Source organism: Letharia columbiana (assembly GCF_014066305.1).
Source record: "Letharia columbiana isolate WasteWater2 chromosome Unknown Sc0000033_s0, whole genome shotgun sequence".
Taxonomy (NCBI): Eukaryota; Fungi; Ascomycota; class Lecanoromycetes; order Lecanorales; family Parmeliaceae; genus Letharia; species Letharia columbiana.
Window position 1 is genome coordinate 421,655 of NW_023501076.1, and position 17,139 is coordinate 438,793.

At 29.8% G+C, this 17,139-nt stretch overlaps 2 protein-coding genes across 2 annotated transcripts; both read left to right on the forward strand.

Annotated features, from left to right (window-relative positions):
• Positions 1-4: 4 nt before the first annotated feature.
• On the forward strand, positions 5-2,993 carry HO173_008729 (uncharacterized protein; the record flags this gene model as incomplete). Its single annotated transcript, XM_037310625.1, has 2 exons — positions 5-72; positions 1,742-2,993. The coding sequence occupies 2 exons, from the start codon at positions 5-7 to the stop codon at positions 2,991-2,993; spliced, it is 1,320 nt and encodes a 439-aa protein (XP_037162607.1).
• A 1,853-nt stretch (positions 2,994-4,846) lies between these two features.
• On the forward strand, positions 4,847-7,226 carry HO173_008730 (uncharacterized protein; the record flags this gene model as incomplete). The annotated part of the gene is made up of 4 exons (XM_037310626.1): positions 4,847-5,140; positions 5,193-5,550; positions 5,666-7,148; positions 7,199-7,226. 4 exons carry the CDS (start codon positions 4,847-4,849, stop codon positions 7,224-7,226), a joined length of 2,163 nt encoding a protein of 720 aa, XP_037162608.1.
• Positions 7,227-17,139: the final 9,913 nt, after the last annotated feature.

The following is a 17,139-nucleotide window of genomic DNA, read 5'->3' on the forward strand; positions in this document are numbered from 1 at the left end:
TGCCATGAGACGGAAAATCTTGGCATGGCGCAGTCAGCAGCGGCCTGCATTACTTGCAAAGTCTTCCGATTCGTGCGTCTCGTACATATATCTGGATTAGTCTAGCAATGTGCCATAACCGCCCCTGATATCCATCGTGATCATCAGCCAGCAGCCGAGAATATGAGAGTCCGACTAATCATATGGCGGCACGAAGAGCTGTCGTCCGCTGCGTTCGCAGCAATCGCCCACAGCTGCCTTAAGCCAACACCTATCTTTTCATGCACGAATATCTGAGGTTGGATCTCCTCATGCTTAGCAACCTTTTCCCTAAGTCCCCGCGCAGTGTTGTGAGCATGTTCGTGCGGAGCTCCTCACGGCTCACTTGACGAGCGTCAACCATATCACGAGGTTAGACCCCATCACCATAGCTACCGTAGATTGCGGTAGCGATGCAGTTAATATCGCAAGCGCCTCCTGACACCCTTGATCGCTGGTCAGTTCAGATCTGATGCGTAGACATGAGCCAAAAGGTTGAGATTGTGCATTATTTGGATTTTATGTTATGCTATGCATGAAACTTTCGGATCTCGATAGAAGCATTACATGAAACCGCAACCACGTAGACATGAGAGGAAGACTGTGTGTGGCATAAACGCTGGCGGACAGCAGAAAGCCTCAACAGAGTCTCGATTTCATAGTCTGACTATGGAGACCCAAACTGCGCTCACCTTACAATTCTGGTCTACCGGAGTCGTAACATACTAGCCGAGCTCCGTTATAGTAACGCTTGAGATGTCCTTAGTCGAAAGAGCCGATACAGATCGAATTGGTGGCATGATGGTATCTTTCCCTTTACCAAGGTTTCCAAGGACTTGGGTTTCTTACTGTTACTTATGTGGGTCATAGACACCAACAAAATCAAAACTGAGCATGGAGACATTACTGAGGGCGTGAGTATCATTTAATGGATGGAGCAGAGTTCCCGTGGTATGGAGTCTGTCTTGGGGATAGGAATGTCACTTATCACTAGAAGGTGCTAAACCTGCGACAGCAATTGTGGGTATTCAGATATCGACCTTTCCGCTCCACCCTAAAAAAGATAGTTAGTAGAAAAAGAAACTTGGATGTGGGATACCTATCACTGATAGTGTGCAAAAGTTATTCCTGGGGTCAATGTATGAAACACACATAATCTGAAACATTATCCGTGTGAAACTTGGAACCCGTTCCAAATCTTTTTTTCTTGAACCAGTGAGGTATGACAGTATGGTGAGCTCTAATTCGCTCAGTCAAAAGAAAGTCAAGACTCCGTTTATTGTTGTCGAACTTACGAAATGTCTCGCGAGAAAGCAAATGGTCAAAGCCATCTCTTTCACGATGAAACAAGGGCGCACAAACAAGGGCGCACAAAGCAAGCTGCGACGTTGACCAGTCAACTCACTTAGAGAGAAAATCTTTCATGATCGGGAACAACGTAAATCAAGAGCCACCTTGTTCTTAACCATTCTGTTATTCATTGTCTCAGGATTCATTTGTCTCAAACATACCTTACTCTCAACCTTCCCTCTCCTTACCACTCTATACTCATCCATCATTTCATCCTTCTCTTTCGCCGATCACCGAATACGCCTACTTCCCCCAACACACCTTTTACTATGTTCTACTCTTCAACCCCTATACTTGCGTTGGGCGCTATCAGCCTTCTTGCATCGGCCGGCCATGCAGAAGCTAATCGCCGAGAACCCCAAATACACAACAGCCGCAGGCAAGCCCCTGCTGGTTTTGTCGAAGTCCCGCTCGCAGAACTGCAAATGCTACAGTCCGAATACAATACCTTTCATGGTTGGATGACAGCTTACCTTTCGTCAGCCAACTCGACAGATCCCCAGACAGCCCAGCTGAACCAAGATGTTCTAGCCTACGATATGTGGATAAATATCTTCCTCAGCAAATACGCCAACAGTACCAATGCTCCAGCAGCCGCACTCACACCTGCGGCCGCAGCTACACCTGCAGCCAGCTCAACAGCCGCAGCTCCATACGCTGTTGTGGCGAATAGTAGTACTAATGGCTCGTTCAGCGCTCAGTCCTCAAGCAACCTTGCAGTCTACTACGGCCAATCACCCGCTACCGACCAATTTACCCTGGAGCAAATGTGTCAAGACCAAAACGTTGACATAGTTGTCCTTGCTTTCCTCACTACCTTCTTTGGCCCTGCAGGACAACCAGTCATCAATTTTGGGCCAGCCACCGGAGGCACTCCCACGCTTGGAGCCCAAAAGATCAACGCTACCGGCCTGTTAGACTGTCCATATCTAGCCAAGAACATCACTACCTGCCAAAGTCTTGGCAAGAAAGTCTTGTTGAGTCTAGGAGGTGCCGCTGGTGTCACAAATTTCACTAGCGATGCGCAAGCCACCAGCTTCGCGACTGACCTTTGGAACCTCTTCGGTGGCGGAATGACCAACTCCGATTTGAGGCCTTTCGGTTCCGTCAAGGTTGACGGCTTTGATGTCGATAACGAAGACCACAGCACAAAATACTACGATACTTTTGTATCATCCCTCCGCAATACCTACGCGGGTGACAAGAGTAAGCAGTACTACATATCTGGTGCACCGCAGTGTCCTCGCCCCGACGCTTCCATCCCACTAGGTTCAATGCAGACGATGGATTTCGTCTTCGTCCAGTTCTACAACAACGCCGCCGCTGGTTGCGATATCGGACAGCCTGGCTTCGTGGACTCTTTCAAAGCCTGGTCTGGTGACTTGAGCGGTAACGGTACCGTGGCCGGGGGAGGACCTAAGTTGTACATTGGCGCGCCAGCCTGTGAAGCCTGTGCTGGCAAAGGGTATTTAGAGCCTGCCAATATGACAAGTGTTATCAAAAGTGCGATGATGGCAGGCGTTAAAAACTTTGGTGGTGTTATGCTGTGGGATGGCTCTGAAGCGAAGAACAACACCGGAGCTGAGGGTGACTATCTGCAGGTTGTGAAGTCAGCTTTAGATTAATGCCATGGTGGGCTTGATGGGAAAACTTAATGTATGGGCGCCCTGGAGGTGTGCTCAGCCCGGTCTGCAGGATGAGAACGATGGATTTGAATTTATGTATTCTATTTGGCTCTGTGCCGTGAGCATTTCTTGAGAAATATGTTGGGTAAATGCACATTGCTATGTTCTTAGCCGGACACAGTATAGTCTACAAATTCCAGTCCAGAGGTACTTGGTTGGGATGGATGAGCAAGGTAAACAAACAGACAAGGTAGCTTAGCCAGTGAATTAAAGACGAATGTTAATCAACGGTCGTGGCATGCTTCGATGTATGCATAGTGACTTCGGCTTTGATCCGCACTGAAAACTAAACTCCCCTCCGGAGTGCTTCAGATTCGTTTGAAACATTGTGCTGTAATAGATCAAGGCTTTCACTGCTTAGACTTCTTGGACCCCGTCCACATTGAACACTCTACCGTCAAGTACGGCCAGCCTCGTCCTGGACCCGTTACTCCACAATTCTCCATGCCAATAGCACTGTCAAAACCAGACAAACACACTAATATTGCACGCCAACCTTCGCCGTGCTTGCGGGTAAGGGCTCATTGCTTCCCAAAGAACTTATGTTGTTTGTCCCGAGTCTAGACTGTGGACTAAATGTCGGAGCCTCACCGTTGAGCCCAGCAACTATGAGCCCTCCCAAACTAACAGCTGAAGGTCTATTCTAGATTATCGGGTAAGGCAGAGCAGAAGCTCCAACAACTGAGCAATCGCTGGATCGAGAGATTCGCGTTCCCTAGACCGTGATGCCCGCTGCTCCTCCCATTAGGTTCGTATCTGCAATGGCGATCCCGGGACATGGGCACACGGTAAATGTCTGAGTCAACTTTGCGAAAGGAGAAGCTAAGAGTCGAATAGCAAATGTTTAGTGTGAAAGTTCCATTGTCCAAATCGTCTGGACCAGAATAGAGGCGTGACTCTCCCACCGAGAGCCCATAGAAAATGACGTGTAGATGGGGGCCGTGATTCAATTTTCAAGTCGATGAGCACTGTTCTCATCTCTTACCTTTGAATGCCTTTGTAACCGATCTCGCGGTCAAACTCTCCATCCGGGTTCGTTGTTTGTCGGACAATTGCCTCGCTTGAGTGTGAGTCACCGGCGATAAAGAGAAGCACCCCTCGGAGCTAACTTGGTTGCCAAGAGTCGCCACCAGAATCGTATGGATGTAAGGATTTGATGTCTAAGCAATCTCGAGTATAGGATTGGAGTATACGCACAGCATACTTTGTCTTATAGTCTTCTTCAACCATGAAATCTAGCCATAAGTCACTGTTTAGGCTTAGTCGCAATAGACTTCATAACGTTGGGTATAACTTGTAGACTTCAAATGCTTTGCTGAGTCTGTTCCCACTTGGCGGAGAGGATGCAAGGCTTAGCGCCAAGACTTTCCGTGACATCAGATTTGGACGTACTTCTACTTTATGATTGGAGGAGAGCTAGCGCTTATGCGTTAGACTGACCCGGGAGATCGGCAATTCCCGTGAGGCTACTCTATTTGCTTAGTTGTCAATAAAGGCAAAATTTTCGCTGAAATCATTCCACTTTCTTCCATCGTTCACATATCTTTCATTCAGATTTGAAGCATAGTGAATGTCGTCGCTGTATAAGAGCAGATCATTCATCTTCCATCTTTTCAAATCCTAAGCGTGCTATCCACAGACTTACGCGCCTGGCTCCGCTTTGTTTATCACACAAACGCGCGTCTTGTCGAGCTATAGACATCATCTCCACTGACATCCTGCCAACTTCCCCTCGCGACGTTTCCATCGAGGCACTTTCTCCCTCTGAGACGAACTGTAAAGCTGCCTTGCAAATGAGCATGGACGTCATCGCCAACGGCCTCGGAGCCGACAACTCATCCACTCCGCCACTGTCGCGCTCAGGTAAACCAGAGTCTGGCGATAAACCGCCCTCTGTCATCGGCCAGCGCGTGGAATTACCTCCTGCGCATGAATCAAACGACTCGACCGATTCATACAACTCGACATCAGCGAGTTCTTCTACTGATGAACTAGAGACTGATGGAAAAGATGACGACTGTGATAGAATGGTAGAAAAATGGCGTTTGATCAGACTTGCTGATAAAAACAGAGTTCAAAAAAAGAAGGTAGCTGAAGCTAGGATTGGTACTTTGAAGAGGAGCTGACGTATTGCTGCAGATCTACCCCACTCACGAGGTGTATGTTGCACCATTTGGGCAAAACTATTCCAAGTTCTACGAGGCCTTCCGACAGGGTGTCAGCACACCTCAGGCGCCTAGGCGTCCTGCCCCAACCATACCGGCAAAACGTCCAGCTGCAGTGTCTAAGCAGACAGCTAAGAGGAGAAGACAGAACGACCGTACTTCTCTTCCGCGTTCAGATCAGCACCAGGCTCGTACGATTTCAGCTCAACGATCAGCTGCGATCACCACGAAGGCGTCATTTGGCGCGAAGTCAAACGAAGTTGCTCCAACTTCGAATATAGCTAGAGAATCACCGATGACCCCGAGGCCAAGATCTGACTCAGAAGCTAAAGGTAAGTCTCCAGGCGTGATCATTGTACCCACAGATCCTCTTTACGTTTTCAGGATGTCTGAGATTCTATTTGTTACGGATGAACTTCTGTTACTAACTAAATCCTCGTAAATTAGAGCAGCCGTCCAGGCGAAAAGGCGTGGGTATTTACGCTGGGAATTGGGAGTATGTCACCGACGAGGAAAAGGTACCGGAGTATTTGAGTTTAGCCGAGAAAACCGCGGACTTCGAAGGGCGAACTACTCGTCGCGCATACGCCAAGATGACGTCGGAAGAGGGTGCAGGAGACTCTGGTCATACCGTCGGACCCCCTTCAGGAAACAATGTTCGGAAGTCAGGCCGAGCACGCAACGCCGTAGACTATACTAGACTGCCCGGGCCTAAAGAAAACACCCGTGAGATTACCACACCGGAGCAGATCGAGGCAGGTGACATAGTATTCGCACGAGAAACAGAGCAGATATCAACTTCAACGTCCGCTTCGTCGACTTCGAACAGATCGACCTTGATGCCTGATCATCCTAGTAGGTCAACATCTACATCCACTGCGATGATTTTAGAGCAGCTTGAGAGGCCAAAGTTGTCATGGAACGCTATTGTGTATGAGGTCCTCGCAACTTCCGAGACTCCATTGACGTTCCCTCAGCTCGTGCAAGGCATCAAAGATCGGTTCCCGTTCTTCAACGCTTCATCACAGGATAAGGTATTGAAGTCTGGTCTGAAAAACCCTCTCTACTTCCATGAGGCTTTCTGCAAAGGTGAAATCATTAATGGAAAGCAAACATGGGCGCTGAAGCCTGGAGAATTTGTGGATAAGAAGACCGGCGAGGTGCTGACTCCCCGACCGCTCCACACAATTGCTGATCCTCTGCTCACTGCGCAAGCGCACGAGATGGAAGATCAAAGCCCTCGGGACTTGACCTCCAAAACGTCACAATCCTACCATCCTCGGTCTAAAAATCCTCGGTTTGGGCGGGAGATTCTGAACTCGCCTGAGATACCCGATTCGCAGGACGCGAAGGCGACCACACCAAGTCCCCAGGAAGCAGATAGTCGCATTGTCACGGAGCACGCATGGAATTTACAACATCCTCATCAGCAGACCCCACCTAACGTCAGATACCGCGCTCACGAGCTCGCCGATTCATCAGATGGCTCTTCGACAACGACTTCATTTGGAACTAGTCCGTCTGGCCAAGCACCGCAGCTGGCTTCCCAGTGGACAAACATGACCGGCAGCCCCATGAATGTTACCTCAACCAGTAGATCCCCCATAACAGCCGGTGCGAAGACCCAGAATGTCCAGGACCTCACAGGCGCAATTGTCAATGAGCCATCAGCAACAGCGGACCGATCTCCTGGCGCCCTTCAAGCTGCACAACTACGCACATCTTCTATTCCATCACGCACTGGAGAAGGTGGACGTGGCAGCAGTTCCAATACAACTCAAGCTACGTCTACGCTTGTTCCACTACTGCATGCAGGACTACCTACATCTGTACCCACTTTACTTGAAGAATGTGCCGCTACGTCTCAGACTCCTACAGTCTCTCCAGCAGCACCCACGCCTTCCGTGATCCCTTTGAGTTGCATGCAGCTGTATGTCATCCTCTCCCCACTCTTTACGATATGTTTGCTAAGTTTTTCAGTGACGCTGACCGATTGGCCCTGCGTTAACGGTTTCCTCCAGACGGCGAGGCCAGAGCCAAGGAAATATATACGCGCACTTCCAACAATGCGTAGACAATCGGCTACGCTCCTTAGCACTGTGTATAAGCGTCGGGCGCTGATGACTGCTACATTGTATGTGTTCGATGGGCCCTCAATGCAAGACTGTTTTGTTCTGTTGGTACATACAGCTGGAATGAAGGTGAAGCGAATTAGTATTGATAGAGGGATCTTGCTCGTACACCTATTAGGCTAGAAGAACAGAATTCGATTTAAAAGGTTCATTGCGGTCGAAGCACGTAGGATAGTCGGACTACCGAATCAAACCGAATCAATATTTTGGTTAAAAGTGTGGGTGCAGCCTTGCGGACTACTCATAATGGCCACCATGTATTGTTAGTAAGTTCGTATTCGTAATGAACTTGCAAGATCACCTCCTCTGTCAAGGAGAGAGCGATGAATATTTGAAACGCGATGTATGATGAAGATTTCTTAAGTCGAGGTGGATGTAAACTAATAAAAGGCGACTAACAGTACTCTGCCTATGCTTTCGCGTACGCTCAGATAGCGTTAATGTTCGAGTGTGACGGGTTAAAGACATGCTCCCAATTATCTGCACTGTTGTGGAGCGAAAGCTGCCACTTAAACCAACAAGAACGATTGATAGCACCGTTTCTGTGATGTGAGCTTCTTACCAGGACAATTGCGTCCAGACGCAGAAACAAGTGATGATTAGGGATGTGACGACCGTTTGTAGATCTGTTCTATTTTTCGGCACAGCCGTATCTCTTGCGAAATATATTCATCCCGTTCAAGAGCCCCCGCCGTGCGTAACACCTTCGACGTCTCCCCACCCAACAAGTAAGTAATAGTCGGCTTCGAGGTCTCTCATAATGAAAGGGCCAGTCTGCCCGGAAAGAGGGAAACGCAATTCCCCGGCTGAGAGTGTCGAGGCGGTCATGCAATACGGCCTGTTTTGATACGGTAGTATCTGTGGGTTTCGACAGAGTGCGCCGAAGGATCAGTCATATTGTAAAGCACTTTTCTATTAAATAAGCGATAAGATTAGAATTAGAGCGAAGCATATATAAAACTTAGCGAGAAAAAAAAATCGAAAAAATTCTTTCGATTTTTCTTCTTCTTTATTCTATACTTTTTAGTAATAATATTAAAATCTAAAGATTTTATTATTAAAGTTAATAGATTAAATTTAATAGTACTCATTAATACTTTTAATTTTTAATTATTTAACTTACTTTCTTCTTACTTTATTACTTTATTTAAAATCTTTTAATAAGTAATCTATAATTAAAGTAATATTAAAGTTTATAAATTATAATTATTTTAATATAAAAACGAGTAAAGGTTTATGAATTAAATTTATAATCTTTTAAAGGGCTATCGAGTAAATTTTGGTGAGCGATCTTTGATGAGCGAATATTATTAGCAATAGCTGTAAGACTATTAGAATTTTTTAGCAAAGTTATATTAATTCTTATTTTAAATAACTAATTAATAGAAAAAAAATTTAAAATAAATTTTAAAATTTTAAAAAGCGAAAGCGACGTTCTAAAATTTAAAATAAAATCTTAAAAGTTAATAGAAAATAAAAAGTTATTCTATATTAATAATATATTTATTTGTTTTAATAATTCGAACGCTAATTTATTTACTTCGATGATTTAATTAAAGAGCGTAATTAATAAATTAATAATTGGCTATATATATAAATTTAGTTTTTAAGTTTAGCTCTATCTTATTAAAAAAATAAATATAAAAAATTTTTTTTATTATATATATATAAGTAAAGATCTATAAATTAAATTTATAAAGTTAAATTTTTCTAAGTTAAATAAAATTTTAGCTTTAACTCTAAGTTAAATCGAACTCTAATCGCTTACTATACGTTTTTAATCTACTTTTACTATTATAAAATTAATAAAGAAGATAAAAGCTCTAACTCTAAGTTAAATCGAACTTTACTTACTTTTTATATAGTATTTAATTTATTTAATTTACTTTTATTACTATAAATCGCTAATTAATTATATTCTTATTTAAAAAAGAAGTATTTATTTAATAACCTTATTTTTAATATATCTCGTTAGTCGAGTAAGTTATTTTTTTAATAAATCGTTTAAAATTATAATTAATAGATTAATCTTATTAATAACTCGATTTAAGACGATATATAATTAATTATAAATAAAGATCTCGAAGTATAAATATAGATTAATCTATTATAATAATTAATTTTAAATCTTATTAATTATTATATTAAAGATTAATTAAATTAAAAATTAAATATATTAAAAGAAAGTATATAAATCGTTTAAATTAGACGAAGTTAGAGAAATATATAATATATAATATTATTTATTATTATATTTATCTTTAAGAATATAATAATTAAATATTTTAATTTTAATATATTTAATTTATAGATATATTCTATTATATAGATTTATATATTACTTTAAATTTCTTAATAAATTTATTATATAAATTTATTTTAATTTTAAATAATAGAATAGAAGTAAGATTAATTTAAAGATATTTATTATTTTAATAAAAAGAAGAAAGCTATTCTTTTTATTAATAACTTAATCTCTATTATTATAAATAATCTTAATTTTAAAAAACTTATTAAAAACTTAACTATTAAATCGAGTAATATTCTTATTAAGAGTATAAAGAATTACTTTAAATATATAGAAATTAGCTATTTAATATAAGTTAAAATTATTATAAATAATATTAATTAATTAAATAATAAAGTTATTTAATAATTATCTAATAAATTAATTAATAGCTTCTTATTCTTTAAAGTTTATTAAAATATTATTATCTATATCTAATAGTTTTTAAATAAATTTCTCTATATTAGTTTAATCTTAATTAATTAAATTAAGATTTCGAAGTCTTATATTTTTTATTAATTTAAAAATTTAAATATAATTTTAAAAATAAAATATTTTTAATATAGTTTAAGTAATATAATCTAACTTAATACTCTTAATAATTAAAAGAATTTAATAAAAGTTATTATAGAAGTATATAATTATATTATTAAAAGAAGTAGAATTCTTTTAAATATCTTAAAGTATATAATCGATAATCTTAATATTATAGCGATTTTATATAAAAACTTTATTTTAGAAAATAAGCTTAATCGCCTTTAATAATTAAGCTAAATTAAACTTTATTAATATATTATAATTAAATTAAATAATAATATTAAGAGAAATCTTAAAGCGAGAATAAGCGATAATATTATCTTAAAAAAGAATAAAGATAATATTAGATAAAATTATAATAATAGCTATTTTAGAGTTATTTTATATTCTTCGTAATATAATATTCTAAAGTATAATTTTATTAATATCTTTATAGTTATCGAGAAAAAAGAGTTAGCTATTAAAATAAGAGATTATATTTTAAATAGCGTTAGCTATAATAATTTAATTATTATTAAAATTTATTTATATCTAATTCTAGATATTAGTTTAATAGCTATATACTTTATATAAAAGTTAATTTTAATTATTAATATAATACTATTTATAATTTTATTAAATTATAAATAAATTAAAATTAATAATAAGACTAATATTCTTTATAGAGCTAATATTATTTTTCTTTAAATAAATTTAAATTAAATAAAAATAAAAGTTTTTAATAATAATTTATTTATATTATATATTATTTAATAGAGAAAAAATATAATACTAAGTTTAAAGAATATAAATAAAATTATTAGATAATTTAAATAAAGAATAATAAGTATTAATTAAGAAATATATATAAAGTATAAAAGAAAAATTAAATTATTTATAAATAAAAAAAGAAAAAATATATCTAACGCGAAAAGTTTTAATAGCTAAAAAAAGAATATTATATTAAAAAAAGTCGCGATATTTTAAAATTATTATTAGCGCGATAATCTTCTTATTCTATAACTTAAAATACTTTAATTTATTAAAAAAATTATTAAAAAAAAATATATCTAACGCGAAAAGTTTTAATATATAAAAAAAGAAATATTATATTAAAAAAAGTTATAATATTTTAATATTATTATTAACGCGATAAGCTATTTATATTATATTTAAAGTATTTCTATTTAATAAAAAAGAAATTATCTATATATTTTAATTTATAATTATTTTATAAATTTAAAGAGTTATCGAGTTTATATTATAATAGAATTATTATAAAAAGATCTTATAAGTAATATTCTCTCTTTTAAATCGCTACTTTATTTAATACTTAATTTTATTTAATATTATTATAAAGTAAGTCTCTTATTATATAAATATTATAATAAAAAGAAAAGATATTATTATCTATTATATATAAGTCTTTAAAAAATATAGAATTTAATATATTTAAAAAAAAATATAAATAAAAGAGCTTTCTAATATTTAAATTAATATAATATATTCTTATAATAATATCTCTATACGCCTTTAACGTAGACTTTATTTAAATATATCTTACTTATTATTTTTCTTAGATATATTATATTAATAAATTAATATAAAAAAAATCTTTTATTTATTTTCTTTATTAACATTATTAATTTAGTTAAAAAAAGACTATTAACTTAATTTAACGTTTATATTCTATATTTACTATTTAAAATAGATTATTATTATTATTAAATATTATATTATATTAATTTAAAAGATAAATAAATAATTATTTAATAAAAGAATTATAATTATATAATTTAAAGCTAAAAATTCTTTAATAAACTTTTATAAAGCTTACTTACTATATATCTTAATATTTTTAAATCTTATTTATCTAATTTAATCTTATATCGTTTTAATTTATATTATCTTTATACTCTATTTAAAAACTAGCTTAATTATTACTCTTATAAATATATTTAAAAATATATTTATAAGCTTTAATATTAATATAAATCTTTATATTAATATAAATATTATACTTAATTAATAAATAAAGATTATAAAATATTATTTAATAATTCTATTTAAATTTATTATCTAATATCTTAATAGATCTATATCGATAATATATAGAATATTTAAAATCTAATTTAAAGACGATATAGTCGCTAAAGTTCTTCGAAAATTATTTATTATATATATTCTTATCTAAGTTTTAATAAGATAAAATAATATTTATTTTATTAATAGTATATTAGCTATAATTTCTATAAAGTATATATCTAATAATAATTATATAGAGATTAGAAAATAAATTTTAATTAGAGATCTTAATATTAATAGCGATATCGATCTTAGCGACGTTAAAGAATTAATCTTTAAAATATAAAATAATAAGAATATAGATATACGATAAACCTCGTTTTTAAAATTTAATAATATAAATATAAGCTGAAATTCGATCTATTACTTATAAAGTTAATTAGAATTAAAATTAATCGATATTTTAATTAATTATACTTCGTCTTTATAAAGATAAAAAAAGATTAAATAATATTATAAAGCTAATTAATAGAAATTATAACGTATAATAAACTAAATTATATTAGAAGTATTTTTAGAAACTATAATCTATATTAATCGTCTAACTAATATATCGCTTAAAAGACTATTCTATTAAATAAAATAAGGGAGGGTTATTATATTATAATAGGAGGTAAGAAGAATAAAAATATATCTAATATCTTTTTCTTTAGAATATTATTTATAAAGATCTTTAATTTTAATTTAAATATTTTAATAATTAGATTAAATCGATTAATAGCGTATTTATTAAATAGAAGATTTTTAATAATCTCGATTTATTTTAAATTATAGATAAAAGTTATAAAGAGATTTAATTAATCGAACTTAGTAAATAGAGTAATAATATTCTAATAGAGTTATTTTATAAATTATAATATTAATAAAAATAATAAGATTATATATAAGAAAGAATAATTATATTATTTATTAGCTTACTTATTATTTTAAGAAATTAGAGTTATAGCGACGAATACGTAAAACTTAGAAAGAAAAAAAAAAAAAATTCTTTTAGATTTTTATTTTATTATTTTACGTCTTTTAATAATAATATTAAGATTTAAGATTATAAAAGCGAATACGCTAAATCTAATAATATTCTTAATTTTTAATTATCTAATCTACTTTCTTCTTTATATATTACTTTATTTAAAATCTTTTAATATTCTATAATCGCGACGCTAAAATCTATAGATTATATTTATTTAAATATATTTTATTTAATAATAATTTCTATTTATAATTATACGCGAAGTTAAATATTTTAATATTACTTATTATTATAAATAATATATTTAATTAAATTTAATCTTATTCTATTAAAAAATTAATATCGTTTATTATTATAAATAATATATTTAATTAAATTTAGTCTTACGCTATTATTATTATATATAATTTATTTAATTAAATATTATTAATAAGTTATTATTATCTATAAATAATATTTATTTAAATAAAAAAAAAACTCTCTATTACTTTATCTCTAACTATTTTAATATAAAATTTTATCTTTAACTTATATTTATTACGCGCTTACTATATATTTAATTTAATCTTATCTCTTATAAAAATATAATCTTTATTTCTTTACTCTCTTTTCTTTATTATAATAACTTATTCTAAAAAGACTTTAAAAGAAAAATACGTTTTCGCTTATAAGATTATAATTAAATATTAAGTTAGATATTAAATTAAATATAAAACTTAATTTTTATAAGTAGATATAATTATTTTATTATAATTTTTAAATCTTATAAATTTTTTATTCTTTAAAGTTATAATTAAGTAATAAGAGATAATTTAAATAAAAAATAATTAGCTTATTAATATTATAGAGAATTTTAATTTATTAAAAGAGTTAGAGAAGAATAATAATATTATCTTTATTAAAATAAGATTATAATAATAATAATCTCTCTTCTAGATTATATTTAATCTTTTAATTAAATTTTAAAATAAGAGTAATATAATTACTTAATTTTTAATTAGATTATTATTTAAAAAAGCTTTTTTAAATTTTAATAAATCGCGTAAACTAAGTAAATAGACTTTTAATATCTTATTTATTTAGAATTTTATTAAGATTATAAATATTTTAATTATAAATATATATTTATAATTAAAATTAAACGATAAAGTTTTCTATATTTATTATTATAATTAAATATTTATATATTTATAAAGAGATTTTTAAATTCGCTTCTTTTAATATAACTCTTTCTTTCTTTTTAATTTAAAAGTTCTTTATCTATACTTTCTTCTTTATAATTCTTTCTTTCTTTTTAATTTAAAAGTTTTTTATTTATACTCTCTTTAATATAATTCTTTCTTTCTTCTTAATTTAAGAGTTTTTTATCTATACTCTTTTTAATATAATTCTCTCTTTCTTTTTAATTTAAGAGTTTTTTATATATACTCTTTTTAATATAATTCTTTCTTTCTTTATAATTTAAGAGATATTTAATATTAAGCGAAGTTAAGTTTAATCTTATTAATTTTAATACTTTTAATCTTTTAATAATTTATCTCTTTTTAAAATATTTAAATAAATATAATTATAGATTAAAAAATATATATAATTTTAACTCTAAATTAAAGTAATATAATTATTTTTTAATTTTTATAAATAAATTTAAAAGATTAGAAACTATATTTAAAGATATTATTCTTTTTATAAATTTATATAATAATATTATAAAGATTTTTAAAATTAATTAAAAGACTCGCTATATCTATAATATATTATTATTAAATTCTTTTTTAAAATTTAATTAATATTAAATAGCGAGTAATCTTAATATTATCTTCGAAGATATTTTCTTTTTTTACGAAATAATTAATTATTAAAATTAATATTTTTTTATAAAGTTCTTTTTTAATAATACTTTATATTTTTTATATTAGAATAAAATTATAAAGTAAAATAAAGTAATAAATAATTTTAAGATTATTAATTAAAAAGCTTTTTTTATAAATAATAAAAATTTAGCGATAATTAATTTTAGTAAATCGAAGAAACGCTTTTTATATTAGACTTAAAAGAAAGATTTTATATTTTAATATTTTTAGAATATTAATAATATAATTTTCGATATTTTAAGCTTAACTATTTATCGATATAGATTTTATTTTATACTTTAATTATTATTTCTATAATAAATTATTTAAAATTAATAAATAATTATTTATAATTTAAAATTATATAAGATAAAATAACTTTATTTAAATTATAACGTCGCCGATAGTAATCTAAAGATTATTATTTATATTTTCTTCTCTTATCTTTTAATAATTAATTTTAATATTATATATCTAAATAATAATAAATAAAATAAATAAATTAATAATATTATTTAATTTATATTTAGAAATATTTATAATTATTATATATAATAATATTAATTATAGAGCTTTATTAATATAAATTATAAGATATATATTAAAAAAGAGTAGAGTATTAATAGCGCTAATTATTTAATTAATATTAATTATTTACTATCTATTAATCTATTAAAATAATTTTAAAAATATATATTTTATAAAAGTAATAAATATTTTAAATTTATAAATTTAATATTAATTATTATAATTTATAATTTTAAGAGTTTAACTTAATATAATAATCTCGCTTTAATAAAATATAACTTTTTTAAACTTATAAAATTCTATTATAATATTTATAATAAGAGTTATTTAAATTAAAATAACGCGTAACTTAATATTAAAGTTAAAGATATTCTTATTATTAATAATATTATATTATTATAAAAGATATTATCTTAAATAATAAATATAAGAATTCTATAATTCTCGATAGATTATATATTATCTTATAATCTTAAACTATTCTTTTATATTAATATATAATATAAATTTAATCTTTATTAAATTAAATCTAAGTAATCTATTATAAAATAAAGATAATCTCGTTTATAATAAGATCTATAATAGTAATAAAGATCTATTTATTATATTATTTAAAAATTATTTTATATTTAATAATAATAACTTTAAAGACTTAGAGTTCTCTTAATTTTATATTAATAAATACTTTAAAATAAATTAATATAGTTAAATTATAATTAATACTCGAGAATTTTATTTAAAAAGAATTAATATAATTAAAAATTATAAAAAGAGTAAGTAAAGAGTTATTATTATATTAAAAGATTTAATAAAAATAAAGTTCTTATTTAATATATAATCGAAATATTATATAAAATAATTATTCTTTATATATTATACGAATTTAATATTAATAATTATTTTATTATTATCGCGTAAATTATTACTTCTTTATTAAGTATTTAGAAATTTAATAATTTAATATTATTTATAAATAATATTAATAGCTATTTATCTATAGATAACTATATAAAAATCTTAATTATTAAAGATTTTTATTACTCTTATTAAATACTTTTAATTAAAAAGATTAATAAATTTATATTAATCTATTTAAATAGATAAATAATATATTTAAAAGTATTAATAACTAAAGCTTATCTCGAGTTAAATAATTATTTTATTACTTTAAAAATTTAATAACGTCTTTATAAAATTATAATTAATACTTATTATTATATTCTTATATTAATTATATAAGAAGTTATATTATTATAATAATTTAAATTAATATTAAAAAAAATAAAAAGTTATAAATATTAATAATAGTAATTTTAACGATACGCTCTTTATTATAATAATAATAAGATTTCTAAAAATAATCTTTTAAATAATTTAAAATCTAATTAATATAATTTTATTAATCTTAATTTTAAATAAATAATTAAGTAATATAAGATTATATAACTTTAAATAAATTAGTTTTTATAAAAGATATTATTTATCTTTTAATTATATTTTCTAAATTAGCTTTAATTAGCTAATAATATATTTTATAAATTCTTTTATTATAT